At 43.0% G+C, this 15,000-nt stretch overlaps 1 protein-coding gene across 8 annotated transcripts in view; it reads right to left on the reverse strand.

The window, feature by feature from the left end:
- The window catches only part of LOC125035065 (vascular endothelial growth factor receptor 1-like), a 73,481-nt gene that overhangs the window by 40,921 nt on the left and 17,560 nt on the right, over window positions 1–15,000 (reverse strand). For 7 of the 8 annotated variants that reach the window (XM_047627173.1, XM_047627170.1, XM_047627172.1 and 4 more), the window contains 2 exons: window positions 14,144–14,221; window positions 10,979–11,138 (listed from right to left, as the gene is read on the reverse strand). In XM_047627173.1, coding sequence (XP_047483129.1) covers window positions 10,979–11,138; window positions 14,144–14,221 — 238 coding nt within the window. The remainder of the gene's footprint in view (window positions 1–10,978; window positions 11,139–14,143; window positions 14,222–15,000) is intronic. The other variant, XM_047627171.1, reaches the window with a different exon arrangement.

Consider the following 15,000-nt stretch of genomic DNA (forward strand, 5'->3'; position numbering starts at 1 on the left):
ACTCCGACCCCCCTCCCCTCCCAGGAGAGAGACTCTGACCCCCTCCCTCCCAAGAGAGAGACTCCGACCCCCCCTCCTAGGAGAGAGATTCTGACCCCCCTCCCTCACAGGAGAGACTCTGACCCCCTCCCTCCCAGGAGAGACTCCGACCCCCCCTCACAGAGAGAGACTCCAACCCCCCCTCACAGGAGAGAGACTCCAACCCCCCCTCACAGGAGAGACTCCGACCCCCCCAGTCAGTCAAGGGAAACTGATGGCACCAAGCAAGTATTGTGCGCTGAGAAGGTAGTTTGTCCACCAGAGACAGGAAAGTTCATTACAGGGGTGGTTCCGAACAGTCTGGAGATGGTTGCTTTGGTTATGGGCAAAACTGCTCAGGTACTAATTCCACGTACACGTGTGTCGGGAGGTAAAGTTTCCATTTGAGTAGTAAATGATTGCACGTATCCCGTAATTTAAAAAAAAAAGGAGCAAATATTGCCTGTATTGAGACCATTGAGTTTTTGCATATGTAAGAAATAAATAGGATTCAGGATTACATATTGGTAATGTTTTAATAATCTTGGTGATTTTAGTAGTTTTAATGATTTCAGTATGGATTGTCCTGATGCTGATATTATTGATTGTAATGGAAATGAGCATTTTCTTTCAGATCGTTTTTGTGTTCATAATGTTTCTGAATGTTCTGGTGATGGTCTTGATAGTAAGGTTGCACATTCTAATTGTTCGCATATTTTTCAGAATTTGAGAACATCACAGATGATTTTAATGCATTATTATGGCACTACCGATTTTGGTAATGGTGATGACGACTTTGATCTCTTTCCTACTGTAAGGACGGATGTCTTACCCATTTCTACTCCTTTGGGTGAGTCTTGCATCTCTAAGGTCATTTTGGCTCACATAAAAAGTAGTCAATTAATGGCAGTGTTGCAGCGACATGCTACTTTGTTTGGTGAATCTGCACCATTAGGGTAAGTTCCTAATATCAGACACCATATTCCCACAGCCGATTCAGACGCCATATGCACTCGCCAGATGAGTGTGCTATCATTAGGGAGGAGTGCTATAAGATGCAGAGGGAAGGTGTGATTGCACCCTCAACATCTCTGGGGTTGTCACCCATGGTGCTCGTTAAGGAAAATGACGGAGGTATTCGTTTCTGTGTGGACTACAGAGAGCTAAAGAGTCACCACTGCAGATATGTACTCCATGCCCATGTTGGATCAAATAATAGACGAGTTGTCAGGTACACAGTGGTTTTCAGAACCCAATGTGAAGTCTGCTTATTGGACGATTGAGGTGGAGCCAAAGAATAGAAATAAAATTGCATTTAGTGATGGATTTAGGTTGCTACATTTCAATCGTATGCCTTTTGGCTTGGCAACAGCTCCAAGCACATTTAAATATGCAGTTAATGCAATCCTTAATCCAGTCTTAGGGAAACATTCTTTAGCCTTTCTAGACAACGTTGTCATTTATTTAACATCCTTTGAAAAACATTTGTCTCATCTTTCGGACTTAACATAAAAAAATGTCAGCTGGCCGTAAATTCATTTAAGTTCTTAGGTTTTCTTATAACCCCACAGGGTATATCACCTAATCCCGAGAAGGTGGAAGCCATCTCGAGGATGCAGCCTCCGCGGACGACAAGGCAAGTCCGTCAGTTCTTAGATGCCACCGACTTCTTTCGAAAGCATGTAGACAACTATGCTACATTAGCGGCCCCACTAACTAGACTTTTTGTGTGGGGAAGCAAACAATAAAAGGCTTTTGAGGACCTGAAACATAGGTTCGTTTGAACTTCATTCTGATGCTTCAGGTGTTGCCATTGGATCTTGCTTGATGCTAAGGGATGAGAAGGGCATTCCTCAAGCTGTGGCATACTATTCACTAAAGCTAAGGGATACAGAGCACTCTCTGTGGTAGAATCAGTTCATCATTATAATGTGTACTTCTATGGTACGACACTTTTCTATCTATACGGACCATAGACCTTTGGTATACGTTTTTAAAACAACCCATAAAGTTTGTTAGGATGATAAGATGGAGCAACGAACTCTCCTCTCATAATTATGATATTAAGTACAAGCCAGGATCTACACATCACCTTCAAGATCTCATCAATCAGAAAGTAGATTGCATTGATACAGTCTTTGATTCACAGCAGGTAGCAGAGGCACAGTTGAATGATCTGCTGTGGAATGATATTAACTTGTACCTTAGGGAACGAAGGGCTCTTAGGAGGAGGATTCCACTTCCACTTGATGAGTTCGAGTTTAAGGATGGGCTTTTATATCATCACCATATCTTACCAGAAGAGGTTATACAGCAACTTGTCATTCCCCGGTCTATGAACGGGAAGGTACTCAAGCTCATACATTGTGACAAGACTGCAGCTCATCCAGACATATTTAGGACTTATTGTAGGTTAAAAGATAGGTAATATTTCCCACAAATTTTAGCAGAGGTTCGACAGTTTTTCAATCTTGTATTCAGAGCCAAAGGAGGAAAGGACTTGCTTCAAGGCAGGCTCCTTTTGCGTCTATGCTGGAAGTAACACAGCCATTCGAAAGAGTCTCGGCTGATCTTGTCGAAATGGTGACTTCAGCCAGAGGGTATCGGTATGTCTTGGTCGTCATAGATTATTTTTCCAGTTTTCTACAACTTGTACCATTGATTAAGAAAGATGCAGGTTCAGTTGCAGACACTTCCATTGATAAATCCTTTACTTTTTTTTGGTCTGCCTCGGACGTTACTAACTGATAATGGAAGCGATTTCACGAATTGGTTATTCAGACAGGTTTGCCAGATTTTAGAGGTTAAGATGCTGTATAAAACATGTTATCACTAACAGGCAAACGGGATGGTGGAAAGGGTCAACAGGGTCCTGAGGGACTCCTTGGCAACATTAGTGGGTCAGTATCCACAAGATTGGGACAGGTTGCTTCCATATGTGTGTCTAGTGTTGAACACGTCAGTACATAGAAGTGTTAATCAGACGCCTCTGTTGGCAGGATATTATCCTGCCAACTTAACCAATTATCAGGAAGCAGACGAAGATGCTGCCAGGATGTTAAGAGAGGGACTCTGTGAAGCTTGCGATGCCACAATACAATGTATGAGGAACGCCAAAGAAAGCTGGATTCGTGATTACATTAAGAAAGTCGGCCAAGATTTAGCCCACAGGTGGGAGAGCTTGTATTGGTCAGGATCATCTGCCCGATTCGACCACGTCATGTAGCAGCACTAGCGCCAAGGTGGAGTGGGCCGGTAAGTCATCAAGCAGATCGGGCCAGTTAATCAATGTTAACGCCGCATCAAGAACTTAAGTGCCATATTAACCAGTTATGAAGATACACGCCACGGGAAGGATCCAGTGTTGCAGAACCGCCGCCGAGACTAGAGGAGGAAGAAGACGACCCCGATCGACCGACCGATGGAGATTATAGCCTTCAGATTGAGGACAGAGAAGATTTGGCAGACCCTGAAGTCCCAGGCCCGAGTTCGAGATATGACAGACCAGGCGAGGAAGAGGTGTAAGCACAATTGGCACAGGTTGTAAGTCGTACCAGTATCAATAGGGAGTCAGTCGTGGGTCGTATGCACCATAAGCTCACATCGCTTTGCCGTAGAAATATGAGGAAATTGATTTTACATAATACCTATATTAAGCTATCCTATCCTCTCCGCGCTTGTAGGGGGGGGGGGGGGGGGGAGCTGTAGTGATTGACCTCGCCGATCTTCCGTCATCACTCCAGGAAGTAATAGTTGAATGAATCTCCTCTCACCTCCAACTCTCCCACAGGCGCGGATAAAAAAAAAATGTATTGAGAGAACTAAAGGTGGCAACACTCCTACCTGGTGGAGCAGTGCGTGGCGCAATTTTGCTGTACATTTTCAATTGAGGTTGTGGAAGAGGCTTTACTGTGTCGAAATCTTCCCCAAGCGTCCCCTTTCTCTAATGTAACACGTCTACCGGCCATCATCACCTCCCGGTCCCAAGAAACCAGCATTTATCTCACAAGTGAGAGGATGCCCACGCACACGCCACACATGAAGAACGCTACCAATTCTTATTATTTTAGCCAATATCTTTTTTAGATCTGAATTTTTTTTTTCATTTTCAGATATTTATGTATATATACATAAAAATACCGGAAACCCATTTTGATTTCAAAAGTACAATGATATTAATTTCAAGTTATATCTTTATTATAAGTGTTTTATTTTCTCGATTTTATTATTCTTTTACAAAACAAATTAAAAATTGTAAATGTTTTTTTAGTTGTTTTATTGCATATACTGGTATTTTAAGATTATGTTGAGTTTTAAGACTTTTTTTATAAATTTATAAAAGAACTATAACTAGCTCCCTTTCTCGCCTACAAGGTGACCTGGGAAGCAAGTAAGAACAAAGGGGGGGATTTTGCTAGGGGTCTTCCTCGCCGGCAGTCTGAGGAACCCTGGAATAGGCTTTACTCGGTGAAATTAAGTGGTCGTGGGGGTTATTTTAATATAAAGTGTAAGAAATAATTTGCGAGATCTTTGATCGGCCAAAGTGACCGTGAGTGACCGGTGCTTATTATCTTCAGGGTTTTATGTTTTTTATACAAAGTTATTTTCTATTTCATCGTTCATGTTTTATAATATTTGCATGGTTTTATTTTATGTCCGTTTTATCTATCGTCTTATTTCATCGTTCCTGTTTTCCTGTCGTTGTATTGTTTTATCGTTTGTTTTATTAGGTGTATTTTATGTTTCTTTGCTCGTAATTCAATGTTTTAAGTTCCTTTTGCACTAACGTCCATTTTCCTGTTTTATTCGTGTTTGTGTTTCCGTTTGTTTTATCGTTTCATGTTTTACTGTGTGTTTGTCTTAACTTTTATCTGCCATAAACTGTTTTATGTATGCTTGTTTTAACAACGCCCGACTTTAAGAAGTAAGGGTACGATTGCTGATAACTCCTTGAATAGTGATACTTTATTTTCATTTACTTTAATTAAGGTGGCTCTCTGCTATATTGTGTATACGCACACGCCTCTCCTCGGCTCATATCACGCTTACTAACCTTTATATCCTCGCATCAAACACATACACTACACACACATACTACACTTACACTCTTTCGCTCCTTTCCCTACACTAGTCTTCTACAGGTATAATTGTATTTAGCTTTTGCAACAGACTCCAACCTCCCCTCCCTGGACCTCGACTATCAGGATACCATCTCGCTGTGGGTGATGCAAGGATCACGTTGACATACCTCAGCTTTCTTCCGATGTACTTCAAAAATATCAAGATACCCTTTGGAATCTGGTAAGGTTCCAGAGTGACAATATGTGATGGGGGGGGGGGGGGATGGAGGAAAAGAAGATTTATAATTTGTATTTCTGCAAATTTACAAAGAACGTGCTCTCTCCCTGACGACCTTTGCAATCCCCTTGCCAATCCCTCTGGAACATCACATATTGTCACTCTGGAACCTTACCAGATTCCAAAGGGTATCTTGATATTTTTGAAGTACATTGGAAGAAACCTGAGGTATGTCAACGTGATCCTTGCATCACCCCACAGCGAGATGGTAGCCTGATAGTCGAGGTATCGTCACCAGACGGAAGTGACCGTCTGCGTGCAATATGCGACATTCCTGGGGCTCAAGTCTCATGTTCTCCTTACAAAACCCTCAATTAGTGTAAGAGAATTGTTTTTTCCCGAGACCTGATGAGGTATTCTGAGGAGAAACTGTTAGAAGAACCAAAGAATTTTAATTTACTGGCAGTAAAACGTTTTAAGAAGAAAGTTGATGGTTTTGAACAGTCGACACCAGCTCTTCTTCCAACTTTTGAATCGGTAGTCCTACCTGAATCGGTTAAATTGGCATGGTACCACCTCAAGGTAAAGCCATATGTGCCCAACCCTATACGGTGCTTCCACTGCCAGGGTTATGGGCATGGAGCCAACACTTGCTGTTTTAAGAAAAATGGACAACCAAGAGTGTGTGTAAAATGTGGTACAACAGGTCATCAAGGAGATGATAACTGTCCAGATCCAATATGCTGTTACCACTGCAAAGAAGATTGAAGCTTCTTCTAAGCAATGTAAAAGGTACAAGTTTGAAAAAGAAGTATTGGCAATAAGGAGCAAGGAGAAAGTTAGTTATGCAGAAGCAAAGCGATGTGCCCATGTGCTATTTGCACAGCCGGGTAAGTCCTTTGCCTCAGTTCTAGCCCATCCTCCTTCCCGCCATCCCATACTCTCCAATACTTCTAACGCCACACACTCTGCCACTACCTTTAAACCTCAGTCCGCAAATGCTGAAAATGCCTCTGGTGAGTTTTAGCACCCGAAACGGAGTAGGAGTGAGGGGTCTATTGAGGAGACTCCTCCTCCCAAAGTAAGGTCCTTGGAGCCATCAGTTAAGGCTCCAGAGGCCTCAACAGTGACAGCTTCAGCTGCCACCACATTCACAGGGGCCTTTGCTGCTAGGCAGAATCCCCCTGAAGTAAAGGCTCAGGTACGCCCTTTCTACAGGCAGAGGAATCCTGAGCCTGTTCAAAAGACTCTTCATAGAGTCGAGTCTTTGGATGCATCAGGCAGGGCTCCTGAGGCCACCACATCCACAGGGGCCTCCACTGCTAGACAGAATGCGCCTGAACCGAAGGCTCAGGTCCATCCTTTGCCCAAGCAAAGACATTCCGAGCCTGTCCAAAGGAAGCCTGTGGAAACTAGTTCCCCAGTTAAACAACCCACCAAAAGGTACTCCCAAGATGCTGGAAAGGGACAGCCTAAAGGTGTAGGGCGGGCCTTAACCACAGGTGCTGCCAAACACCTTATGAAGTAGTTTGTCAACCTGAAGAACTGGATACTTTAATCCAATGGAATTGTCAGGGAATTCATGCAAAATGGGAAGAACTGCAACATCTGATAGCTTTATGTAATCAAGTTTGTGTATACCTACATGAGATTATGACCAGGGAAAATCGTCCAATTTCCCTGAGAGGATTCCAAGTTCAAGCCCATTATGGAACATTTGATAATGGACCTCATGGAGGAGTAGCAGTGATGGTACGTCAGGATATTCCCTTCCACTCCATCAACCTGCAGACGACACTGCAGGTGAAAGCTGTGAGAATAGGCTTGACACGACCTTACACTATTGCATCCATCTACCTCCCTCCACATAATCTCAACATAGATGCTTTGAAAGATTTACTTGAACAGTTACCTCATCCATTTCTACTCTTGGGAGACTTCAATGGTCGGCATCACCTCTGGGGTGACACTTTGTACAACCCTCGAGGAAGGGCCTTGGAGTCCTTGTTCTCAAGAGTAGATGCAGTTTTACTGAAAAGTGATGCACCCACACATTTCCAAATTCAAACTGGGACATTCTCCAATATTGACCTGTCAATTGGTTCACCTGATTCACACTTGAATTTCACTTGGCAGGTCATGGAAGACTTACATGGAGGTGACCACTATCCAATACTTTTGGAGGAGGTGAATGGTATTCCAGCCAATGGAGTGCAGAGATGGCGACTTGAACACGCAGATTGGAATCTTTTTAGATCAACTTCAGTATTGAAAGGATCTGTGAATGATTTCCAGTGTGTTCAAGATGCTGTTAATCACTTCACATCACGAATTCACCTTGCAGCAGAAGCATCAATTCCCAGAAGTAGCGGGCAGTACCGTCGACCTCCGGTACCATGGTGGTCTGATGAATGCCAGCAAGCTGTCAGAGCAAGAAGGGCTGCATTAAGGCAGTTGAAACGACACCCAAGCGATGTAACCTTGATACAGTACAAAAAGACCTGAGCCAAGGCCAGGCGAGTGCTAAAGGAGACTATGTGGACATCAAGGAGGCAGTATGTCTCCTTAATTAACTCTGGGACCCCCTTAGCATGGGTATGGGACAAGGTGCATTAGATCGCTGGAAAGAGCACATCCATATCACCACCTGCTCTGAAAATAGATGGTATAATCCTGACAGACAAAACAGATGTTGCAAATGAGCTGGCAGAATCCATGGCAGAGATCTCCTCTGGAGCATCTTACACTGCCCGATTCTCCACTCTTCGGGCTGAACAGGAACAACACCCAGTGTCGTTCCTGTTCCATACAACTTGCCATTTTTGCACAAGGAGATGGACTCTGCTTTGCAGCTCTGCCGTAAGACTGCCCCAGGAAGTCACGATATTCCATACCAAATGATATCTCACTTACCGGAGAGTTCCCGAACGTTCCTGTTGGATCTATTCAATAGGATCTATAGGGAGGGCACAGTGCCATCCACATAGAAAGAAGCTATAATCATTCCTATCTCTAAACCTGGTAAGCATGCTTCTATACAAGGGAATTATAGACCCATTTCTCTAACCAGCTGCATCTGCAAGTTGATGGAGAAAATGGTAAATTTCAGGTTGACATGGCTGCTAAAAAAGGAAAACGTGCTGACCCCATATCATTTTGGGTTTAGAAAACTGAGATCGACCACAGATGTACTTGTAAGGATGAAAACTGCAATACAGAATTCCTACACACAGTGACATCATATGTTAGCAGTCTTATTTGACCTTGAAAAGGCTTATACTACTTGGAAGCATGGCATACTCATGAAGCTGTATGACATTGGTTTAAGAGGAGCATTGCCTACCTTCATACAAAGCTTCCTTGCGAACAGGAAGTTTAGAGTGAGGGTGGGAAACAGCTTCTCTAACCTGGAAGATCAGCTGGAAGGGGTCCCACAAGGGAGTGTCCTAAGTGTAACCTGTTTACCATTGCTATAAATGACATCGTAAAGATCGTTCCAAGTGCTGTCTCATGTAGTCTGTATGACTTTACACTGTACTGCTCAGGAGGAAGCTTACAGGATGTGCTAGGACACATGCAGACTGCAATAAATCAGGTTGTGCAATGGGCAACATACCATGGGTTCAAATTTTCTCCAAGTAAGACCATGGCTATGCATTTCCACAAACGAGGAAAGTTCAATCCTTCCCTCTATTTAGGAGCAACCCACTGCATTTTGTCCAAGAGGTAAAGTACTTGGGTCTAATTTTTGACTCAAGGCTTACATGGGTGCCTCGCATTAAACAGTTAAATGTGAAAGCTACAAAAGCGCTTAGTATTTTGCGGGTTCTTTCACACCTATCTTGGGGTGCAGACCGCACAACGCTTCTGTGGCTTTTTTACCGAGCACTTACTTGTAGTAAACTTGACTATGGATGTGAGGCTTATTCATCTGCAACTCCCACTGTTCTCCGGATATTGGACTCGGTTCATAATGAAGCTCTGAGAATCTGTATAGGGGCTTTCAGGTTTTCACCTGTTGAGTCCCTGTATGCTGAGAGTGGAGAGCCGCCTCTTTCATTACACCGGGACTACAAAGGTGTAATGAACATCCCCCCTTGGACTAATCAAGTCGAACTGGATTTGGTCGGAATCGGGAAAGGGGAGAGATCCGAAGCAGAAGTCAGAGAGATATTTCTTTAACACACTTCTAAGTACCAAGGATCATATGCAATATAAACAGATAGTTCAAAATCTAAAAAATGGTGTGGGCTTTGCAGCAGTGAGCAGATGGAATATTGCATCTGGCAGTCTTTCTCGATCAGCCTCGATTTTTACTGCAGAGTTACATGCCATCCTTGCAACAGTCAAGATGACTAGAGATCTTACAAACCATTCCGTTGTAATATACTGTGACTCTTGTAGTGCCCTGCAAGCAATCAAGAGCTTAAACTCATCACATCCAGTGGTGAGGGAGATTCAAGATTGGCTTGCACTGATGCCAGCACGTAAAAAGATAACTCTGTGTTGGGTGCCAGCGCATGTTGGTATCAGTGGGAATGAGCGAGCTGATCAGAAGGCCAAGGCAGCTGCCACTCAGCCCTGAGTTGTCTGCGTGATAAATGGAGGGAACAATGGAGGCATACCTCTAGAAATAAACTGCGAGAGATTAGAGATGACCTTGGCAGTTGGGTGAGCAGCATCCATCCCAACCGACAAGTACAAGTTGTAATAACAAGGCTGAGAATCGGGCACACAAGACTGACTCATTGCCGATGATGGCTAAAAGTGAAGCACGCTGTAAGGAATGCCAAGAGCCATTAACGGTCGCACATGTAATGGAAAGATGTGCAACATTCTCAGACCAAAGAGGAAGGTACTTGCCTCCCCCATATACACTGAAAAATGTATTAGGGGAGGACTGTGACATAGAAAGTCTTATTAGTTTCCTTAGGGAAACTAATATTTTCAATAAAATTAAATTATGCATAATGTTTATGCAATAGTTTTTAGACATTTAGAGCATAATATTTATGTTGCGATTTTTAATATATTTATTGTTATTTATGACATTGATTACTAGATTTTAAACGTTTTAAATATTTTGATATTTCAGTCTAACAAGGTGTTCGCCGCTTCCGTTTCCGATTCCCAACCTTAGCTGTTGATGCAGCTGATAATTTTAAATAATTAATTAATCCCTTCCCTGGAGAGAGACTCCTACCCCCCCCCCCCCTCTCCCAGGAGAGAGGCTCCGACCCCCCCCCCCCTCCCAGGAGAGACTCCGACCGCCCCCCTCCCAGGAGAGACCCCGACCCCCCCCCCCCCTCCCAGGAGAGACTCCGACCCCCCCCCCTCCCAGGAGAGACTCCGACCCCCCCTCCAAGGAGAGAGGCTCCGCTCCCCCCCCCCCCCCAGGAGAGAGGCTCCGCTCCCCCCCCCCCCAGGAGAGAGGCTATGACACCCCCCCTTCCAGGAGAGAGACTCCGAACCCCTCTCCCTCCTAGGAGAGAGGCTCCGACCCCCCCTCGCATGAGAGAGGCTCCGACTTTCCCCCCCTACCAGGAGAGAGGCTCCGACCCCCCCTCCCAGGAGAGAGGCTCCGACCCCCCTCCCAGGAGAGAGGCACCAGTACAGTGCGTGCCAGCGGCCACACACCCTTTGAGAGCCAGAACTCACTCACCGCTTGCAGTCAGATTGAATGTGCTCGCGGACCGCCTCCCTCCAGCCACACTCGTCTCGCACTCGTACTCGCCCAGGTTGTCGAGTGAGAGCCTCGGAAGCCGGAGGCAACTGACGTTCCCTTTGAGCTTCGTAGCGCATTTTGTGATTTCCTTCGCCCTCTGTGAAAATGGAACGAGAGAAAATAAGTGGGCATGCATGCACACACCTGCTTAAATATATGCCCGTATATAAATATGTGCATATATACATATAAATATGTATATACATATATATATACACAAAACACAGACACAAACACATAAACATATATGTAGATATATATACACATATATTTGAGTATATACACAAACACACATATAAATATATGTGTAAACACACACACACACACACACACACACACACACACACACACACACACACACACACACACACACACACACACACACACGCACACACATAATAGATTTGTCCCTCAGGTGTCGAATTTGTATTTTATCCTCCCATTCCTCCCGCCCCGACCTCGTCACCTCAGAATCCCTCCTAATAACAAATATGAAGGCAGAATTGAACAGCACAAAAACCGCAACTAGCTTGTTCACCCATTAGACGACCCCTTAACTTTTTGGTTAGTTTATTATTTAATTATCCAGAACCTTCTCTTCATAACTGAATTCTCTAATGACATTATATAGTTTCCGCTTACAGCACTGAGAAGGAAGGCTTGTGTGAACAACCTTCGAAACGTTTGTAGGTGTGTGTGTGTATATCTACGAGTGTATGTATATATACGCATCTATAAATATATATATACGCATATATGTATATATATATCTATATATTCTATTTATATATGTATGTATGATGTGTATGTGTATGTGTGTATATATATATTATATATGTGAGGGTGTATATATGTATATATATTTTATATATGTATGTATGGATACATACACACTCATGCATACACACACACACACTTTTACTCATGCAAACACTCACAGACACACTTATTTTTACTGAGAGACAAAAACAGGGAGTTCACACACAGACACATATACATATATATAATATATATACACCTCCATATATATAACTATAAATATATATATATATACATATATTACTGCCGCAATAGTCCAGTGGTTAGCGCATTGGACTTTGTGGTCCCGAGTTAAATTCCCCGTCGAGGCTGTCGTAAAAATGCCCGGGCTCTTGACTGCTCGCTCGAGCGCGATCTCGCCTTGAAAAGTCAAACGCAGGTGTCGTAGGGGAAGTCACCACCGTGGCACAGGTGTTAAGCGCGCCCAACCGCGGTTGATTAGGAAGGGCATCCAATCTTTATATATATATATATATATACACACACACATGTATATATACTTGAATGTATATATATATATATATATATATATATATTTATACATACATGTATATATATGTGTGTGTGTATGCGTGTGTATGTGTGAGTACATAAACACACACAGACACACACACACACACACACACACACACACACACAAACACAGACACACAGACACACACACACACACACACACACACACACACACACACACACACACACACACACACACACACACACACACACAGACAGACACACACACACATATATAAATATATAGATCAATAGATAGATGCATATATATAGACACACATATGTGTGTAAATATAATATATATACATATAAATACCATATATATATATATATATATATATATATATATATATGTATATATATCAACAGCCATTCATTCCACTGCAGGACATAGGCAAATTCACTATTGAGAGATTGTATGGCAGTGTCACCCTTGCCTGATTGGATGCCCTTCCTAATCAACCGTGCTTCGCCGCGTTAACACTTGTGCCACGGCGGCGATTTCCCCTACGACACCTGCGTTTGACTTCCTAATGCAATATGTCGTTTTCTCGGGCTCAAGTTAGAAGTCAGAGCGCAGGCATTTTACGACCGCCGTGACGGGAATTGAACTCTTTAATATGAAAATGCGTTTCCTGATGACCGTATGAAACTTATGCATAAGGCTTCATTAATTGTTCCTCAAACAGCAACGGTATTTTACTGGTTGACTGCGTTAACAAATAGTACAAAGCAAAGCAAACCAAAGCAAACAGAATAAAAATGCGCTATTGACAGTTACGTATCGCGCCATCTTTGCGGCACACGCAGTCTACGCGGATGTTATTCTCAAATAACAAAATCTGATCTCATTTTAGTAACAGACCTTGCAAACCTTTGTGATGATTATCATATAAAATGGTAACCGTTCAATGTTTATTATTGTCTTACAGTGTAAGATGGAATTTATTTACCTTTGCCTCAGCCTAAAATACTTCGGAGGCCGTGGCGGGACTTCATGCTGCGCAGCTTGAAATTCTTAGCCGTCCCGCGGAACTAAGAAAGCTTTCGCCCGATTTCATCGCGCGCTGCGACGGCACACCTAACCATCTAATCATCTGTGATCGTTTGCAATTGCTAAATCAACAATAATTGGTATTAATACTGCGTGTATTATTGTCATATTCGATTCAAGGGTTTTTTATTGCCTAATTTTGATAATTACTTGAAATATACTTCGCCCAATAAATATGTACATTTTGCCGGTTCTCGTCATGCGTTACTTAAATTGTACAAACCTTATATCGATGCGCCTCCGTTATTATGCTTCACCCAAATACGTCGTCTTAAACGTGGTAGTATTTCCAGGGGTAGGTGTATTTCGCGATTTGTAAAAGTCAACCGGCTTTCAATATATATTTTTTAATACGTACAATTCTTTCACGGCGGCCAGACACACACTGAACGTTTTTTTGTGGGCAAGGGCAGGACTCTCTGAATTAAAGAGTTATGATTGGTCAGGAAGGATTGACGTAATTTTCTGAAGTTTTCATTGGCTAGCATTTGTGCTTGTTTGTGAAGTGTAATTCGCTAATTTACCAAGTGCCCATTGTTCAAAGTACGTACTTTATATTTTGCTGTGAATTGCGCGAATTTATTAAAACTAAATATGGATATCTATATTTGTGTAAACGGATATAATTTATATAGGTTTCCACTATACTGACTTCTGGTAAATCTTGTAAAATTATAGTTTAGGTTACTGGCGATACAGGTTTTGTCTACTCTTACCTGACTATTCACTCTCAGAAGAGCTATCTTGCTCCACTGGAATTGGGGGAGGCAGGGGCCCTTCTCTCGCTCTCCCACCTTGGGGCGGGTAGAGCCGTGCCGCCTCAGTGGGAAAAAAAAGTATGGAGGGGTGTTTGAGAGGATTTAATAAATAGGTAGCGGGATATATACTGGTTCAAACACTCTTCCCGCATACCCGGATGCTTTATGTATTCTTTCATATCCCGCCAGACCTTTTCGATATTCTGTGTGTGGATATGTGGGAAGTGTGGGTCTAAAAAAATATATAAATTAATAATTACAAGGTGCTCGTACCCATGTTTTAAATTGCGGTAGGCAGCCCACCCATCACTACAAATTACTGTTCCTGGTAATATAAATTGCTTAATTAGGGGTATGAGCGTGTCTGTACTCCTATAACTGCCTACCAACGGCACCACACATTTCTTTTTAGAATCACACTCAATACCCCCCAAAGACTCACACTTGACCAAGGTGCCTCCCTCTGTTGTAATTGCGGCGCACGAGAAGCGTTTCGTCGATCTCAACGATTACACCGGCACCTCCTATAGAATTTTGATTTTGTAACCAATTTTGGGTAACTTCTGAACAAAAACTCCTCCAATCTACGCTACTTGTTTTTGACATGCCAGTGCAGTTAATAACAATCTCATGATCCCAATGCTTCTGAAGCCAATGATTAACAAACAAAATTACTTTAAATAGTTCAAAATGTGTCCCCTGCAGGAACGTGCCTGTGTAATCGCTGGTCGAGAAAACGCAACTTTTGCGTCGTTTTGTCTTTGCTATTTTTTTTCCATCGGCCACAATACCACACGTGTCGATCCTCACGATAT

Source organism: Penaeus chinensis, chromosome 19 (genome assembly GCF_019202785.1).
Source record: "Penaeus chinensis breed Huanghai No. 1 chromosome 19, ASM1920278v2, whole genome shotgun sequence".
NCBI classification, from domain to species: Eukaryota; Metazoa; Arthropoda; class Malacostraca; order Decapoda; family Penaeidae; genus Penaeus; species Penaeus chinensis.